The sequence below is a fragment of the Cyprinodon variegatus genome, unplaced genomic scaffold (genome assembly GCF_000732505.1).
Source record: "Cyprinodon variegatus isolate N-32 unplaced genomic scaffold, C_variegatus-1.0 Scaffold0, whole genome shotgun sequence".
NCBI classification, from domain to species: domain Eukaryota; kingdom Metazoa; phylum Chordata; class Actinopteri; order Cyprinodontiformes; family Cyprinodontidae; genus Cyprinodon; species Cyprinodon variegatus.
In genome coordinates, this window is record NW_015150453.1 from 4,152,962 (window position 1) to 4,173,687 (window position 20,726).

The following is a 20,726-nucleotide window of genomic DNA, read 5'->3' on the forward strand; positions in this document are numbered from 1 at the left end:
CTAAAGTAACATTGTATTAGGCAGTCCTCACGTAAAATGGACATACAAAAGGTCTACCTTTTGTGTTTCAGTTCTGGATAGATATGTGCAGTAAGTGTCATGATCTTGGTTCCGATGGCTGCCCTAATTGCTCACCTATTCACCTGTCCAACTCTGCCGGTTGTTCATTACTGCTCATCTAATCCACCTGCTGCTGCTTCAATTCATATGGCTCAGTCCCAGCCATTATGGCCAGATTATTGGTGTTCCTGCTCTTGTTCTAATGCTCGTTCTTGGGGGCCAGTGGAGAGAGTGTTTTTTTTTTTTTTTTTTTTCCGAAGTGTTTCTTATTTCCTCATCCTGATCTGCCTCTTATCCACTGAGGATGCCTGGTCCTGTCTTGGCTCAGTGGAGAGAGCGGTTATAGCGTTCTGTAGTGTTCCTGATATCCTGATCTGTTCTGCTTCTCAACCACTGAGCCTGCCTGTTTCCATCTGAACGTTCTGCCTGAACTATCTATGGACCCCTGGAACTCTGAAGCAGCCTGTTCCTATTCTCATTGGTATCCCTTACTGGGCCCCAAACTCCTGGACCTCTGAGCCTTCCTGTTCTGATCTGTTTCCCTGACCTGGCTCAGCCACCTGCTCGTTCTCTGGGACTGCACCATCTGGGACACTGTGGACGGTGCCCGCCACATGTCGTTAGCAGCCCACCGGCTGGATCCTGCCTTGTCCTATGAAGATTTACTGAACTGCTAAACCAGGTTAGTGACTCATATGGATAATCATTCTCCGTCAGATTATCATGATCGTTAAACTGTGTTTCTCTTAAACCAGATTTCCAGTGATGGGCAGTGCCCCGCCCTACCAGATCCAGCCCAATCTCTATCTTAATAAACACTTTGAATTATCCCACTGTCTGTCTCACCTTGAATACTTGGTCCTTCTGTCCTGCTTCATTACAGTAAGCATATCTCTAGATTGGTAAAGGATGAGAATTTTGGTCAATTTTGCTCAAACATGTAAAAGCCTAAAAGTTTTCACATTGGTGTTTGTTAGTTTCTTCTTTGACACTCTTATCCAGCCACTTGTCACTGAAATGAATATGACTACTGGAAAAATGTGAGTTTATTCGAAACATTTAGGGTCATCCTCGGGGTAATCCATCCAGCACTCTCAAAATCCACTGCTGTTAAACCCATCAGGTGAGAAGCCAGGGAATAAGACAACAACACTCCTTTTAAGGCTAGCATCCACTCACCAACCTTATTCCAGTACAAAACTTTTTTAATTTAGACAACAATGCTCACCAGGAATTGATGTTATAAGCCTAAAAAGATTCAGGTTTTGATGCGCCCCTAAATTTCACCTTTTTAAATTCTTTACTGCAAGAAAATAATTTCCTGAAAGTGATTTATAAAGTAATTCTTATTCTGAAATATTATGATTAACCAGTGACACCTAACACTGGTTTTTAGTCTTAAACTTGGTTGGTTAGACTTAGCTTTGATTTAGCCTAGAAATAGTTGTTGAAAAGTGGGCTGTTTGGTCTGTCTGATTTGTCCCAGATTTAGTCCAATAATAGACATTGAAAAGATGTTGAAAATTTAGTTTGCAACATCTTTGCAAAGTCTTCTCACTTTTAACTGTTTCAACCAAATGTAGAAATCATTTTGACATAAATCATGTCATCTTTTCAATTTGTTTTCAATCAATTTTTGAGCAATGGGAATGGTTTGTTGCATAACTGGAGCGTTTTGAGGTTGACAAAGACACAAACTGAAATGGACTGAGTAAGATTAATGATCTAGAGACAAATCTTAAAAAGGAAACTTAAGATCTTACAGAAACAAGGTTTACAGCAATGTAACATTAAAGTGTCTAACAGAAGAATCCAGCAGAAGGAAACAAAAACCAGAAATGAAATACCGTTGAGAAATGATGAGCTACATAGAAACGAGTGAAGAACAATCAACAGAATGAAAACAAAGAGGATCTAAATAGACACGAATGAAAACAGCTGTGGGTCATGAAACAGGAACTGCCCAAAAGGTCGCAGCTTGGTCACCCAAATTGAGCAAAGCTATTCTATTACAAATTAAAACAACCTCCTAACTTGACATTTTTAGAGCTCATTTTAAGACCCACTTTTCTGGCTTGACTTTTAACCAAGACAATAAAATGTTCATCTTATCTGGATTTTATTATTTTGTCTGTTTGCATTCAGTATTGTCTACTGTACATGTATTTCATCTTCATTTTATTCTGTTTCATATTTTCAGTCTCCTTTTTTTATGTCCAGTAATTTTGTTAGTGCTTTATGACTAAAGCTGGGCTAGCCTGGATAATGCAATGGTGTTACATCTGAAACTTAACGTTTATGCTCTGATGATGACAGACCATAAGCTGGTCTAGGAAAGTCAGCCTTACATAAAAAAGGGATGACAGATGTTAATGGGGAGAGGTGGAGATGAGAGACGGGTAGAAAAAGAAAATGACAGCAAAAAAACAGAGACAGGAGCATAAAGAGAGGGAGTAGGTGACATTTTCAGTGATTGATGGGAAATGATGATGAAAGACACTAGCTGGAGATGACAGAAAGAAGAAGACTCTTTTATGGCCTCTGATAAACTGACTTTAATTCTCACTATGACAGTCTGTTGTCAAGAATGAATCATACCTCAGAGACATTTTATTTATCCTTGTACTGTTGCCTCAAAAGACACATTCCCTGAGGATGATTTAATTCCGCATCATCTTGGTTCAAGGGGTAATTGGAGCCAAGAGATGCTGATAGGTGTCTGGACTGCTATGACTTGTTTCATGACTGTTTAGCCATAGTTCGGACCATATTTAAACATAGGTACCTCCCTGCCAACTCCACACAAAACAAGCCTAATTTAGACAATTATGATCGAGATTAAACAGATGTAAGAACTACTTCATCCATTTTTTCCACACCGCCAAAATTGTTTTTTGTGCAAGTTTGATTTGATTTCAGAAATGTAATGGTTTGTTTGTAATCTGAAGGGATATTTGTTAAATGGCAGAATCCAGAAATAAATATTTTAATAATAAATGATTTTGATGAATAACTTGACCCCACTCTTGGAATGCATGAAGAACAAAGGCAGGAATAGTTTCCATTAGCAGCAGAACATTAATTGCTGTAAAACTGTCTGCAAACAACCACAAGCCAGGAGGGATCGTTATTTACTCTACATTACCTCGCCATCTGGACTGATTTCACAAGAATCCTCTACATGTCATTTAATCTCCTCTGTGCTTTCAGCAGACTCAAATTTGTTTACAATGCACTGACTATTCAGGGCTCAGGTACATTTTTTTAGTCACACAGTGGTGTCATTCTGCCAGAATCCTCACAGTGCATCACTGAACTGAGCTCCAATTAAAAGGAACTGTCTCCCTTTCAACACCTCGTTAGGTTAATTGGATTAACGAAGAGAAACTCATTGACTGACAGATTATTTTAAAGCTGCCTGGTCACTCTGTCATAACTGCAGAAAGTATATCGCAGTACATTGGTGGTTTACCTATCAGATATTAGAGTTCATTGCAGTAGGAATATAAAATACACAACTTAGATACCAAGCAAAGCTTTAGACTTAATGGTTGCACTGGTTTATTTATGGTTTTATATTTGGAGTTAGGTTAACAAACATGGCTATGCAGAATATCAACAATATGCAACTGCAATAAATATGACAAATGGTCACTGGTTCAACAGACAAAACAGACAGCTAAACATACGTCCAGCTAAACATGACTAAGCATTGGCTGTAGGAAGTGAGTGGAGTTAACAGGAGAAGGTAGGGAACTTAACTTCACAGGGTTTTTTTATATGGCTACATATGGAAAAAAAAGCATGTATGTATTTTCCTGGAAAAATCTCTTTCCCTACTTTTTTCCAACTTTTCACAATCTTAGCATGCAGGGGCATGTCAATATGGAGGTTTTCAAATGCAAAACTTCAGTGTAGGCATCTGATTGAGTCAAGAATTTTATAACTGAGGCGGTTTCTTGCAGATTTAATGTGCCAAAGGCACACAGAAAACAAAATACTGAAAACCAAAACACCAAAAACCAGAAGATATCAAGGAAAACACACATAAGGAGCAAAGAAACGACGAGAAACCAGCCAACATTAACTGAAGAGGAGGAGTATATATACCAAACAGAACAAGGACTGGGATAATCAACTGATTGGGAGGCAGGGGTGGACAGAAGAATCTAGTAGGGAGCAGGGATGGCAAGAGGGCAACAGTGGGTAAACAAGAAACACATAAAACCTCAAACATAACCAGAAAACAACTAGAAGGACACAAAATGGAAATGAAGCCAATGATAACTAAAAAAAGAAAACAAGACAGAGACACTAGTACGCACCAAAGTTCAGCAGGAACCGAACCGAGACCACCTCATTAGGCCACACTAGTTTTGATGCGCACATCATACATCTGAAGAGCCTGACTTGAAAACTTTCAGCTTTTTCTAAATGGGAGCGTTGATCATTGTTGTTTTCAGTCGGATTCAAAACGAACAAATGATCCAAGTGAACAAGAAGATCAGAGTGTGATTAAAGCAGATTCATTTGCAAGTCACTTTGTTGGGTACACTTATTTCATTCCTTATTAATAGAAATCTCATGGCTGCCTCTTTACAGATAACACCTTACAAAGCAAAACATCCAGTGCAGGGCAGCCTTGTGGAAAATTCAGTCTTCCTCATATTGAAAATTTTAACATAAACAATTCCCTTAAAAATAAAATGAAGGCTAAGAAAGCAAATCTCAGTGGCAGTAGAAATATAGATAACATCCTTATTTAGCTTTGACCAATTTGAGCCAAGGACTGACAAAGAGGTCCTGTGTTATTGGACTGAAAATGTTGACTTCAGACTCAGACTGGGTTTCTACCAGACAGGATCAAAAGTCCAAAAAGACAAAACAGACCAAATAACCTGAACATGTTATATAAGAAGATTCCTCACTGTTTGTTTTGTGAGAAAATATGTCTGTTGTCTGTCTGCCAACATGACCCAATATAGAATAGGATGAGTCCAGCTCCTTTAGTAAACAATGTGGATCCTCCACGAGTTAAGAATTAAGTTCCCCTAATTGTATTTTTCTATTTGCTCATGTTTGAGTGTGTGTTTCAGTGTGTATGAATGTGTGTGGCCAACTGTTTTGGGGTAATGGCTTCTCAATGCCAAGGGCTGGCGTCCCGCCGACCCCTGTGGGCTTTTGTCTAACCCAAATCATGTTGGAAAGGGAAGCCACTAAACCTCCCTCAGACCTGAGGCACTCTGATTGGTCATGACAAATTGTAAAGAGGAAGCTGATTGGTGGTGACAGTTAGGGTCCTTGGGCCAGCTTGGTGACCCAGACCGTGGGGAGGGGGGAAAAAGGTCAGCCAGTAGAAGACAAACAAACAAAAGATCAGAGGCTCATGCAGAGACAATATAACAGCTCTGTAAAAACAGGGTCAAGTTGGGATGTACTGAAGCATTTAATATATGAATGCATGTGGCAAAAACATCTTTTATGACTGTAGTATAAATAACAATAATACAACTTTGGACCTCATCCAGCCTCTTTTTCCACAATTTCATATATGAATGGGAATTGCTCTGAATATATCAGCATTTTATGTGCAGGTGTTACCTCATGATCATTTTTTTTACTAATAATAAACATTTGTCTGGAAACGGGAAGGGGCTGCTCAGCAACCTTTCTTGCAGCAAGAATGTTCCGGGTGTGATTCCTGCGGTCTTTCTGTTTGGAGTTTGCATATTCTCCCTGAGCATGCATGGGTTCTCTCCTGGTACTGCGGCTTCCTCCCACAGTCTGAAAAAAATGACTGTCAGGTTAATTAGCTTCTCTGAATTCTCCTTAGGTGTGAGTGTGTGTGTGAGTGGTTGTTTGTCCTGTTTGGTTCTGTGTTGCTCTGCGATGGACTGGCGACCTGTCTAGGGTGTACCCCACTTCTCGCCCATAGACAGCTGGAGATAGGAACCAGCACCCCTCCCGACCCCGCTTGGGATAAGAGTGATGGAAAATGGATAGATAGATAGATGAAATGGGATGTTCTCTTGTCTTTCCTACTTTAAAAACTGGCCAGGAGAAGTAAACACCATTGACATCTCTAATTTTATCACAACAACAAAAAAAGAAATATCCAATAGCTAGAAAAAAAGTAAAGGAAAATAAAAAATAATTCCATGAAATTTGTCACAGGAATTGTTCAGTGTACTGATAACCATTGTCTGAATTTGTAAAGAGATTAAATATTTCTTTAATACTGGAAATCTTTACTGAAAGAAATGTGTTAAAGAGTGAATTGTGCCATCGGATGTTTTACTTTATTTTTTTGCAATAGCATTCTTTCAAGCAAATAGGCTCTGTGCACAGAGCGTGGGGAAAACATGAATAAGAAAAAAAAACTGAAAGATGACTCAAACATCATAAATGGACTTTCACTTTCTCACTTTCTGAAAGTATTTATCTACTTATTGAGTGCAGAAAAGCAAATGTTGTTTCTGCCCTATTCTGCTTTTTCCACTTGTGTAAATTTGGTTTACTATCTAGTTAAATGTAACACTAAACATAAACAGCTAATTATTCGTCAAAAGGATTTAGTTTTATTCATTGCAGAGCATATCCCTACGTATTGGGAGGGGGGCTTTTAGATTGGGCTGGAGTCACACCTGAGAGTGAGTAGCAATAGTGATGAATGGTGTGTGTAGATTTGTTGCTGTAATGTTAAATTTTTAAGAAGAAAAATAAAAAGGAAGTACAGTGGAGGAAGGGATGAGATATATTAACCTCGGGACGGGTCAACCCAGAGAGAAGAGTCGGTTCTGTTCAGACTGCAATTTTTTTGGGATATGTTTTGAAAGACAACCAAGTGGTTGCACCAGAGTTCTCACACCTGCCACTGCTTATATCTGGGATATCATCTGCTGTTTTTTTTTTCCTTTTTGTCTTATAACAACTATATATATGCAAGAATAAAGTATGAAGCTTCAGACGGACGATGCAGCTATTCACGGACCAACAGATCACCAGCCTGTTGAGCAACATAGAACGGATATTAAAGATTGGCCTCCTCCTCACTGTTTGTTCCGTCAGATATCAGTTGATATCCCTCATTGTCATTCCTTTCATTCTTTGTGTAATTAACCTAGTCCCTGAACAAGTTAAAGACAAAAAAAAAACAAGTAGAAGGAAGAGCAGGCATTTAAAAGCATCAATCTTAAAATGAAATGCTTGAAATAATAAAACACTGTTTGTTGTTGTAAGAAATTTGACCGACTGGTTTAAATCTGATCACATGTGCATTAATCTATTCAGAGTCTGTATATTATTGTTACAATAGAATGATTTTATCTGTCTGAAATCAGTGATTACACTTTTAGAGAGCAAACTCAGGTGTAACTTTCAAACAGCTATCAGCACAACACTACATTTACCTCTGATTAGGGCTGCAACTACAATGACTTTGCCAATCGATTAGTCTGTTAATATTTTTTTGATTAATAATCGAATAACAAAAGGTTCCTTGAAGAAAATTTTTTTACAGAATTTTAAGCAGATGATACTAAAAAAATGTCTAGAGTTATGGATAATGCGTATCAAGAGACAAAAAAATTGGTATGGCTCGCACTTTTTTAATATTTCAGTGGAATTACTGCTCCGAGTGGGTTGCTCTCTCAGCTAGAGGCATTTTTTACAGCAGGGGTGCAGCAACTTCTTGATGCACCCCATTTTTAACACACCTGAATTAAATGAGTGGCTCGTTAGCTTGCCTCTGCTGGGCTAAATGAGGGGATTGAGCCTTTCCGATTCAGGGGTATTAGAGAAGAGATGCATCTAAAAGTTACAGGATGGCAGCTCTTGAGGAGTGGATTTGAGCACCACTGTTTTAGAGTCTATACTGCAGTAAATAATTAATATATTACTCATTTAGAATATTTCAATATGTGATTAATCATAATTAATTGTTTCAGCCCTAACTCTGATTAGCTGTAACAGTTAATAGTTTATCCTGAACATTTAAAATAATAATAGAATGTTATATAATCTTGTGCTGTGAGTCATTTATACCTATGTTTATTATGCTTTGTTGTCTTACTAGATTTTACTTGAGTGTTATGGCTCACGGCAAAAACACAGCCAGATAATAATCTGTCTCTATTCATCCCATGCTCTAAATCACTGTAGCACTACACAGTTTAATAAAGATTACATGGTATTTATTGTGTGCGCTGTCTAAGGAAATTCAAGCTATTAGACCAGGAAATAAATGTAACATTAAATACGAAAGCTTCCAGGTTGGATTCACAGGTCAGATGTCTGACTTAAAAGGTTTCTCCTCATTCAGTGACTACCAAACTTATCTAATGACATGCATTTATTTGGTGGTATTTTTCATGCTTTCCTTAATTATCGTGACAAAAAGTAAATCTGGATTTAATACACACATGAAGAAGTGTTCTACTGATGGTTGGAAAACATTTAAGCTGAGATGGCTAAAACAGGACAGGAAACAGGATAAGGAGGAAGATAAGAGATTCTTTATCTTATTCTCATAGGTTTTTAGCTTCAAACACTGAAACCTTAAGAGAAGCACAGATGCACCCTCGTCTTACTTTTCTCCATTTCCATATTCACTCAGTCTAATGAAAAGCTCCTGAAGCTTCTTTATCTTCACGGAGCGCTGCTCATTAATGTCGGCACAGTGCAGAAATTTGCAGGCCAGCGATTGGGAGCCAGTCTCACTCCAACACATTTTTTTTTCCAATGCTGATCATCTGTTCACTGTCTCTTTGTCTTCCCTTTCCTCTTTGTTATTTTCCAAAATTCCTCCTCTTTTTTTTTTTTCCTACATTTCTCTATCCTTTAGCTCATGTTCTCTGATGCTTCATCATCTGCCTTTTTTTCTCCCTTCATAACATAAGAGCTTTTATATCTGACTCCACAGGTGGCGGGATGGAGAAAGGATGTGTCGCCATAGAAACGATGCTGGCTTTCTTGGAGCTGATGCAGCTCTGTAAACTCAACGAGATCTACAGAGGATGCTGACAGATGGAGTCAATCACCAAATAATATCATGTTTACCCTTCATTTTAGTCTGTTTGATATAAAAGTATAATAATATTCGGATTGCTGCGAGATGTGCAAGAAAGGTGGTATAATCTCTAATAGTGTTTATGTAACTATTTTAGTTCAACTCACAGAACAAAACTGTTTAATATATTTGGCAAAACAGCTTTTTGCTGCATAAAGAAACTCTTGTTGCTGTCATAATTATATTAAAGTGGACCCTTTAAAAAAGAGCTACTTTCAGTCTTAATGACTAAATGCTGTGCATCGTTTCTGCTTTAAAAGGATTAGCCAATCAATGGGAACACCGAACAATGACACCTCTTTGCCAAAAGTGCACATATCTGAAAGATCGGCTTTGAAAAATGCAACAGAGAGAAGAGCAATCTTTATTCATTGAGGTTTAGTTTTTACCACATTGTAAAGCTCAACATTAAAGAGTTGAGTATATTAGAAAATAAAAGGCTAAATCTCAGTGTAACATATGAAGGTCTGTTTTTTATTTTTCAGGAACGTTTAAATCTTGCATTATCCTTTTTAAATAAACCTGGGGAAATAATATTTAACATAAAATCTCTCACTTAGCTGTATTCTGTAGTATGCATAGTTTTCAACTCTATGGTTTTATTGGTGTTATTTATGGTATTTATCTTTTTCCTTATCTCTACAAACTGCCTCCAAACATAATACAGAGGATGCATTTAAAATTGAATAACCACCTTTTTTTGTAAAAAAATAAACCATTCAGCCTTTGTCATGTTAAAAAGGCCTAATCTTTACATACCCCAATATATGTATGCACAAATATGCAATATGCCACATCTCAACTTGAGCAATGTTTTTCGGTCAACATGAGAAAGGTTGACATATACCGCCACAGTAACAAAAGGTAGCATCATGCTGTTGGGCTGTTTTGCTGACAGGGGTGTGAGTGTAATGCACAAAACAGAAGGAGTACATCCAACTCATTAGAAGCTCAAGGTGAAAGTCTGAAATTGAGTTGTTTTAACACAATTATCCAAAACACACAAACAAAATGGGCATTTATCTTGTGAGAATGGCACCTTTACTCTCATATTCATTAAAAATAAATGGACTATGAATTGAAAATGGAACCCAACCAATTGAAATAACCAAGTTTCAAGTATGAAGTCAGGCATGTCAGGAGTTGATTTATCTTTATGGTTAGGAAAGAAATATAGTTGGCCATTACTCGATCAGATAATAAGGAACCACGAAAATGTGGCTTCCTCTTTGTTTTCTAAAAGGGTTTATGAAGTTGAGCTGTTGGGATTTAAAATGCAGTTATTTTTTATTTTTTTAACTAATGAAGATTAAGTAAACTTTATCACTTCTTGTGTAAAGTGTCCCCCTCACAGTCCCTATAAACAATCTAATCAAACTGTAAGTAAATTGGTCAATTTTTTAAAAAGATAATGAAGTTAAAAAAGAAGAGAAAAAAAGAACAAGATGACATCTAGATGAGATTAAAACCCATTTCATTTCCTTTAACTGTTAATCAATTTAGCTTTTATAAGTTAAACAGGTATCTGTTGGCATTTGTAAAACATCTATTTACATTAGATTAGGAAAGCATAGGTGTGCCACTCAAGAGTAAAAAAATAAATATTTAAACCTACAGTAATTTAATTGTATTTGCAAATGTGCATATTTGAAACCATTAAACATCAGAGTAGAAGAAAGTGTTTCGATTTTATCTTATTGAGAAAAACTCTGCATCCACAAACCAAACGTACCCATCTGCCTAATTATCTCTCTATCTGTTAAATGTGGTTTGTTGCCATGACAGGTGTTTGAATGTGTGTGAGGATAGAGGAGAGGGATGAGCGAGCTGCATGCTAATGTGGCAGCGTGCAGCGGAGGAGAGAGCCGGCACAGCCAGATGAGAAGAGGGAAGCATGTGCACGAGGATGAACTCATTGACTCGCTTCAACAAGGACACATTGACACACGGGCAATGCAGCATTTGATAAATGAAATAAAACTGTTCTATGGTGGAGGGAAAGACGACCCGTGAACACAGAGAAGCATATAAGCTGTAACGTTAAAACAGAAAAGATTTGCATTTTACATGGTTATCATACCCTCACTTCACATTTATAACACTGAAATGTACATTTCCATTCAAGGGCATCACACGTTTGAGAAGAATGCAGACTCAGCACTGCTAAAAACGCACACCCACGATGTTTCATCTTCCATTGACAGAGGAAAGCTGATGTCCAGCTGCTCATTAAACTCTGTAAAGGTTCTTTCATGACCTTTTGAAAAAACTTAAAGAGGACCAACATCAAGGTTGACCAATGCAAAAAAATTACACCTGAAAGTCAAACCAGGAGAAAAAAAAATAACACCTACATGCTGCAGGAAATACATTGGTGCAGGTTTCATCCTCAGAATTTCTATTTTGTAATCATACTCCAGGTAACCATTAAAAATGATCCCATAAATCTCTGACTGATTAGATTTTGTTTGTCAAAAAATAGACAGTTGTACCGTTCAACAAGCATGGACATTTGCATAAACAGGATTACATAAGCAGGCGTCAATGAACATCAGCAGCTGAATCACTGCGGAAATGCAAGACGTGGGAGGTAACTCATAGGTGCAGAGTGAAAAAAATAAGCGTAGGTTGATTTTGTTGGTTCTGCTGAATTCGATCAGTGTCTCTCAGGTCAGAAGAGGGGCACGGTGGTGGGGGGGGTGTCTTATTTTGTGTTAAAATAAGGTAGCAATATTTTTTTTCCAGATGATTTAATACATTATGGCTCTGATGCAACTATGGGAGATTATGGTATGCAAAGAGAGACGTAACATTTCCTTTTTGTGGTAAAACTGTTATTTACCTGGTTCACATTAATGATGCACAATAGACAACAATAAAGACAAGCTTTTTCATTTTAGTTGTGCATGCAATCATGAACACTAAAGTTGAAAGAAAAATAGAAAGAGCATTTATTGTCCCACTATCTCACAAACATAAAGACTGTCAGAAGGCAGTTAGTGTTTTCCTACTTATACTTCCTCTAAACACATTCTCTTGGATTATTAATCAGATTAAAGGGTTCCAGTCGCTTACATGGATCTTGTTGTATAACATCCATTACTCAGGTATAAAGGTTACTTTACAAACATTTTTCAATGACAGGCTTGATATCAAGATTGAGGATCAGATGGGGAGCAAGAGCCATTGTGATATTTCTGAACTACATATTCCTTTTCATTGGTATTGTAACCATAATGGAGAAGAAAGCCTCAAAGTGGTAGGCATCATAAACTTCCAAGACATCCAACATCCCTGCAGCTACAGTCTAGAATAATAGCCCTATTAATGTGCTTTCTAAACAAGTTTTCTAAATAATATTATTTAAACTAGTTAAAACTTTGTGGTCATGATTCAAACTACCTCCTGTCAAATGTTGCTGTGCACCTGAGCAAGACAGCTAGGCAATTTTACACTGCAAACTGAAATGTAGTTGAGTATAATTTAAAATGCTTTAAATGTCTCTACAACTTTCCTCTCGTGTATGTTGTATTAGGGGTATTATATTATACACCAGTATATTTTTGTTGCCAACAACAAAAAACTACATTATAAAACTTTATGAAAAGTGCTTTAAAGGAGTCATAGAATGTAAAACCAAATTTATATTGTCATAGATGAAAAACGATAGTTCAGCGGGTGAAATGGACGTACAGAGAAGTTCAAACCCATCAACACCTCCTTTCTCCGCAAATCTCACAATTCTAAACTTCCACCATAAAATGGGCGAATTCAAACAAAGCACAGAGTTGACATCAATTCGGGGATGTTGCCTCATTTGGTTCTGGCCTGACTGGACTGGTCCTCAGCAAAGAGCCATGAGCCACCCGTCCTCAGCCGGAGGAGGGGTACTGGGGGCCCGTAACAGACATCCCAAGTCTCCCGGAAATTCCGGGAGTCTCCTTGATATAGATAGTTGTTCACGGATGCCCGGGAGTTGGATAAATGATCCTGGATTTTAGACTATGTGAGGGGGCTGTTTTTTTTTTTGTGTGCGAGTCAGAGCGGGCAGGCAATACAATAATTTGTGCACCATGTGCGGATTAGAACTACTTTGATTGCGCAGGAACAACAAGAGAGAGCAGGGTGTGGGGAGGAGGTTGCTTGTGAAACCTGTGCGTATCCATCAAAAGCAATGCTCTGTTCAACAAGCGTTCCAGGCGACTGGTTATACAGTAAGAGAGTGGCTGATTGGATTAGTCAGAAAAATAAGCCAACCAGTAAGTTTCGGTTTACTCTCTTACAGTCACCTAGTTACCATTCAAAGCTGTGCATCCTGTGAAATAAGTTGAATCCTCCAGTAAAAAAACGAAAATATAAGACTCACTTTACAGCAGAATATACAAAAGTATGTTGCACTGTAGTCGACCAAAATCTCGGACGATTTTGAAATTCCCCCCGGACATTTTTTTAGGTATGAAAAGTAGGACGTGTGTGGAAAAAGGGACATCTGGTCCCATAACATATCAATAATTTGATGTTTCAGTGAGTGAGTGCTTGTTGCTATGATGCTGTTGTTGCTCAGCAGCTTTGCTTGTTGTAAACCAACCAATCAGCGTACAGCTCAGCTAAGTATTCATCAGCATACCATAAAAGGAAGAAAAACCCGTAATTTCATTCTGGAGCTTTTAACCAGGCTTGCATTAGGGCTCATGGAACAGCAAATTAGCCATTTTCGGCCCAACCAATGTCCCACACCCTATTCAGAGACCTTAAGGACCAGCACCAAATACCCTATATAATCATTCTATGACCCCTTTTAATCAGTCACACCTGTCTTAATCCATGCTTGGTTAGACGATGGAGTTTGAAAAAGGAGGCAGGGAAAGCAGAATAAAGCATTAGCTTTGCTGCATGCAGTTAGCCAAGCCTTGTTGCTAAATCTTTATATAAACCTGTCAATCAGCTGCACTTTATAACAGACGACTGTGGCATCAGCACTATGGCTGGAGGGGGTGTGGTGGTGGAGAGCTACTCCCCAGGATTGTAGTATCTTTTGCATTGAAGAGGAGCTACTGCACATGTCCAACTTTTAACTAGAGTCTATGGGCAGGACGGAAATACGTCAACAATCCATCGATGAACAAAACAGCTTTGCTCATCATTAAAATTTTATAATTACATTTTTATTTGTTTTTTCTATGTCTTAATCAAGGTCAGTGGGTGAGTGGGGGGGCACCCTTTCCCCCTTTTTTGGCCAGCTGCCACGGCTCTGAACCCAGGCTTTAGGAGGCATGGAGAAACATGTTACAGTAAAGAAACTTCCCAGCAGTGGTCAACCAAGCAAAATGTCTCCAAAAGAGCTTTAACAAATCCTACTGGACATTGCAGGCCATACCCAACTCAGTTAAGGTCAGTGGTCAAGATTTAACAGCACGACTGGGAAAAATGGAATCAATGGGAAACTTCCGAAGCCAAAACCACTGACGAACATTTTCAACTCAAATGCATGTCCTAAAAAACTGTTCAGTGGACTGACTAGATTAACAAAGTCAAACTTTTTGAGGAGCATGTATCCTGTTACAAAATTAATGACACTGATGGGACTTTTGTTCTGCTTGAGAACCCTAATAACCTCTGTTAACTGATGGATCCATATATTCTCCTCTCTGCTACAAAATGGTGAAGAAGTATTTTGATTTAAAAGTGCAAATATCTTTTCCTGGTACTTTGGAAAACATGGAGGCTCTCAAGCTCTGTTACTTATATCATTTCTTAAAAATCTCCAACAGAGTAGAACCACAAAAAAACACTTCAAATTTAACTATTAGGACATCATGGAAGCTGTTTATACAGCCAACACAGAGACACACATAGTGTAGCCAGTAGGCACTCAGCCACAAAATCCAAACATTTTGGCTTTAATGAAATTCATTGCTAAAACATGTCATGGCAGCGATATGAACACACAGAGCGGCCACTGGATGTGCAGTGTTTCCATGGAGACTAAAAGGAAGAGGCCGAGACGGTGCATGCATCGCTATTTTTCATCTTTAACCAGAGCTGCAAAATGAGTCTATTTTATGATTGCTGTCTGTTCTTTTTTATCCTTTACGATAAAAAGCGCTGGACTGGGTTAGTTGGCTCATGGAGGGAGGATTTGGCTTAAAGATTAACCAGATATGTGTGTCAGCAGGACAGAGGAGAAAACGCAGATAGTACAGGAGGAGGAGAGCACATCCATGGGTTTATGTCCAAAAACAAGCAGCAGACATCCAGGGTCCAGCCATCATCCAACCAGGAGGATGGGGGGGTTGGGGGGGATGGAGGGCCGCATGTCATCAGAGGGATGAGGATTACAAATGACCACTAGAAGAGGGATGAAAAATATATAGATGGAATGAACGAAGGGATTCAGATTGTCTGCTGTCAGTTACGGACGGTTGGATTTTTGTCCTTCGCAGATGTGGGACAAGCTGCCGCCTCACTTCACCGGTGAAGCGAGATGTGTTGATGGGTGGGTTGAGGGGTGGGGGTGGAGGTTTAGCCCAAGGTGGCTGTCTGCACCAAATCTGCCAGTTTCTTTTTGCGCTACTGTAAAAGCACCTGATCTGGAAGGTGACAAGCCACAAAATCACTTGAGGAAAATTTTTTAATCCAACTGACGTTAAGATGATGATGGTGAATTTCATTATCTTAATATCCTGCACCATCCCTGGAGCAGAGATACAATCTCCATCTCATTAAAGCATTTTTTTTTAATAAACATGGAAGCCTTCGTCTGCCTTTCTGTCATTTTCACTATTTAAAAAAAACGATGCCATGTTTAGTGAGATTCATGGACCTAAGAAGGTGAATTTCAGCAGCAAGTAATTTTTTTGGTAATCGACTATCTACAGTATGGAGGGTTAAAGGAGTCACAATTAAATAAATAGCTGTACATGTATTATGTAAAATACACGTAAAACTAATAAATGAATGTTCCATTAAATGTACAATACTATTCAACAATTGAAAACTCTTCAGTTAAATACTATTTAAATATTTTATGCATCATTACACTATTAAATTAAATAATTTGCAACAAATTGGTTAAACACCACTTATTTTGGGTCGGGGGGGTGTTACGGCACTAGTGGCTCAATTTTTGGACAGTAGACTGACAGGAAATGGGGTATGAGTGAAGGGCAGAGACATGCAGTGAAGGAACACAGGTCGGATCCAAACCCGGGATCGGCCGTGTCGAGGCCTAAGGCCTCCGTATGTGGGTCGTGCGCTAACCACTGCGCTACCAAAGCCCGCCCCATAAGTTTTTATTATTTATTTACATGCACATTTTATATTTCACTAAGTATTTATGTATGTCATGTCGTCTGTGCAGCACCTATCAAACTCAGTAGGCGGGACTAGGGAAACATCCATAAAGACTCTGGCATCTGATTGGTTGCTTCTCACTACACAGTACAAGACCACTTTTTCCAAGTTTTCTTTGACAAAAGCCAATATTTACCCAGTAAAGTCACAAATAACTTTAGAAACCAGTTACAATTTATTCAACACAGACTCTGTATCCCTAGTTTGGTCTGAAATATATCTAATAAGCTTATAAGAAAGCTCACTGAGGTCCAGCATGGCGTGGGTTGCCACAGACTTCAGACAGCATCAACATTAGCTCCATCTATTGGATAAACCCGACTTAAGTTGTCTTATGAACAAAAGAGACCAAACTAAGGATATAGACCCTGGTGTTGCTTATTTTGAAAGTTAGTTCCACATTTTACAGTGAAAGCATTTACTAGAGTGAAACGCTTACACCGAATATAGAGCACTGAACAACCCAGTAAATGCTTTCACATCAGATATGAACAAAAATAAATAGATAAAAACATCACTGCAAGCTAATTTCCTGACACTGAGGTAAACTTCAGGTTCCAACCCTCATCCCAGTCAAGAGGAGGTGCGATAAGTAACAAATATTCAAGATCTACAGGACAGGATGCTTCTAATCCTTTGCATCAAGACCACCTTTAAATACATTTTAAATTATAACACTGATTAAGACTTATCAATAAAACTTAAGATAAAATACTTTACTATTCTGTAATTAATGCAAAAGATTAACTTTAGATACATTTCAATTTTCTTTGTAAGCTTTAGGGGTAAACCTGGAGCTCAGGTTTAGTTCTACACATATAGTTCTACTGACTAGCCTACAGCTCCCAACGAATCATTTAGGGAAAAAGAGGGACCTTATGCAGAAATTTTGAAGCAGGGCCAATACAAGACAATTCTCATGTTTGTGAATGCTCTGAAATAGGATTATTTAAGGTTATTTAAGGGTACTATACAGAGGGAAATTCCAGCTAAACTACTTTGCAGCAAAGAAGAAAAGATTCCAAGTTTTAAAGCTTTTTTTTAACCTGTAATAAAATGTGTATTGAAAGGGGGTAAAGTTTAAGTGTCGTTACAAAAAGGTCCAATTACTGCATTAAGTTCTAACTCCTCACTTGGATGGGGCTTAATCTAGCGCCAGATCACATAAGGAATTCCTGACGTTTTGGCATTTTAGTTTAATATTAGGATGACAATAACAGTCTACTGCATCCTCTTTTTCTCAGCAGTGATTCTCTGACTTTTAATGATTTGGTGAAACTCCAAAAAGCCAAAAGTAACAATAGATATTTAATGTTAAAAACCAATGGAACATAATTTCTCTTCAATATAACATTTCAAATAGTGCTTTGCGATATATAAATATTGGTGCTGATACTGTGATGACTATATATTTTTCACCCCAATTTAAACCACAATTTAAACAACAAAGCACCCTCATTAAATCTGCCATGTTCAACTGTTTAATTGTGCAAAACAGCTTAAATTTAGTGACAATTGCATATGATTTTAGATTGAGTCATAAGCTGTTAAAGAGAATGGAACATATTTTATGACCTGATTAGTTCCAATCAATTTAACATTTAAGACAAATCCAAAATGTAATTAGAGGTTTTATGAACCATTTCTCTATACAAACTGGATCTTTCAAAGCGGCAGTAAATATCTTAAAACGTTTAAAATGCATCTGTCTTTTTGTGAAACATTGTGTTTATGAAATCAATGGGTTAAAGTGAAATAAAGTGCCATGTTCTGTTGATTCAGTGGACGTGGTGGAAATGGTGAACTGACAGGGAAAGGATGTCTTTGTTGCTCCATATAACCCAGACACAGTGACAATAAAACCACATCCATGTGAATTTCAGCTGCTCAGATGAATCAGTCGGATTTTATTTGATTATAACGCCAGACTGATTTCATCTCGTGCACGCTCCTGCATGATTAATCTGACAGCAATGTGGCCGGCGTGCATGTGCAGCGAACCCCTTTGTCTGAGGTCCTCCGCACACGTGTTGGTTCTTTTATTTTCATATTTACTTTACATTTTTTTGCCCTATTTTCCCTAACTGAGTGTATCAGAATGTCCTCAGACCCCTCATGAATTATTTATCAGCTACCCCTCGGCTTTAATCCTCGCCTTTTGTGAAGCTGTGGTCCCTATGGGGATCCGGTTAAATGCATCTACTGCTGGACGTTGTTACTGTCACACGAACCTGAGGGTCCTGGGATATTTCTGGCGAGGATTCTGTGGTTGCGTACTGACAGTGTTAAAACAGTGACCTGATTCTCAAAAAACACTGCTTGTTCCATTGGTGTTCCTTTAATAGGAGTATTTAGCAGCATTTTAGACCTCATATACAATAAAAGCATCCACATATCTGAAAATGGAGCAGATATGAAATGTAATTGTATGTTTTCTGACATTATTACCTAAGTAAAACCTAAAAATCTAATGTAACTTTCAAATCTTTATAACACAGTATTGATTAAGATGAACCTAGATCTTCCTCTGTAACTCTTTCTTTTCCATTACAGGAATGTTTCCACCTCTCTATTAGCTCTGATCATTGTCAGATGTGGTCACAAAGGACAGTAAACGAACCATCTGAGTTATCTGATCGGATGCATATATTTGACATGTTTGTTAGTTAGGATTTTGCACAAAATTATATTATTTGTCTTCAATATATTGAGCAGCTCTTACTATGTTGCTATTCTGGTGACAGATGGGGTCTTCAAGACTTTAAGCTGACCTACTTTATGCTTTATGTAATTTAATTTTAGATTTCATACTTTCACTGATAGTTAAACAATCATCCTTTTTTTGCATCATCTGAATTATCACGCTGTAACAGTTACTAGAATAATGTTTTTAAATGTTTTCTAGTGGAAAATCTCTTAATAAAGTGGTATATTACATTTTTACCATGTAGGTTGGGATTATAGCAGTGAATGGATAGTATTATTATAATAATTTAAATACATTTTACCGGTTCATTAATGAGAAGAGCTTCCTAACCTACAATGTGAGCCTCACTGACCTCCTTTCTGTCTGCCCTGTGGGACTATGTTACGGTAGCCTTCCCTGAATCCACTGAGATGATGTGCTGCTGCTGCTGCCTGCAGCAGACAATTCAACTAATTGATGCAAACGCTTTTGCATGATTGCTGTGCACAGAGAAAGGAGCCGCGTCTTACCGTGGACACACAGTGGGATCAGGTGCAGAGCCATGGAGCAAAACAGCAGCATTTGCCTCCAGCATCCAGCGCAGACGCTCGCTTTCTTCCTTCCCTGCATCCTTGTTGTGCAATTTTATGCTCAGACGATCGAATGTTGAAATATAAAAATAAAACACCCTGGATTTTAAAAAGTAGTGTCAGAAAAGTTGGGGAAGCTTGCAGCAAGTAGTCCGGATGGATGGATGTTTATTCTAGACTCCAGCCTCTCCGCGCTTCTCCTCCATAGCCGCTTGGTCTGCTGCGTCTCCGCCGCTGCTTTACTCTCCGCTCAGCTCCCTGTGGAGGCTTTTACGGCTCCATTGCTACAGAACGGCGGGCGGTGTTAGAGGGGTTAGTAGTTTCTAGATGGCACAGACAAAAGTTGCGGACCGGACCGGTGCTTTTTGGGGCGGTTCGTGTGGCTGAGAGGAAGACAAACGCACGGCGGTCTGCTGCGCGCTCGGCAACCTTCTGATCGGCTGGAAAAAAAGAGGACTGTTGATGCGCCTCCTCTCCCACCTCTTCTCCCCCATCCTTACCCCCCTTTCCTTTCTTCCCTTTCACATTTCACCAAAATCATCTCCACCTTATTATATTCTCTCCGTTTACTAAACTTTGCACGACTTTTACTCCTTCTTAACCCCTCACAATTTTCCTTCCTTCCTTCCTTCCTTCCTTCCTTCCTTCCTTCCTTCCTTATCCTCTGATTAGAGGATTAGGGCCACTGAAAAAATTAAAACAGATAAACATATTTTTAAGAATTATTTCTAGTTCATATGGGGATGGACATCTGACTTTAATCTCAGAATTAGGACTTTAAATCTCAGAATTATGACTTTTTTTCTCCGAATTATGACTTTAATTTCAGAATTCTAACTTTTTCTCAGAATTATGACTTTAATCTCAGAATTATGACTTTAATCTCAGAATTATTACTTTAATCTCAAAATTCAAACTTTTTCTCTGAATTATGACTTTAATCTCAGAATTATTACTTTAATCTCAAAAT

At 38.3% G+C, this 20,726-nt stretch overlaps 1 protein-coding gene across 12 annotated transcripts in view; it reads right to left on the minus strand.

Annotated features, from left to right (window-relative positions):
- cspg5 (chondroitin sulfate proteoglycan 5) overlaps positions 1-20,052 on the minus strand; it is a 70,169-nt gene extending 50,117 nt beyond the window's left edge. For all 12 annotated transcript variants that reach the window (XM_015376444.1, XM_015376272.1, XM_015376769.1 and 9 more), the window contains exon 1: positions 19,697-20,052. In XM_015376444.1, the coding sequence (XP_015231930.1) occupies positions 19,697-19,796 (100 nt within the window). In that variant the 5' untranslated portion in view covers positions 19,797-20,052. The remainder of the gene's footprint in view (positions 1-19,696) is intronic.
- Between the last annotated feature and the right edge of the window lie 674 nt (positions 20,053-20,726).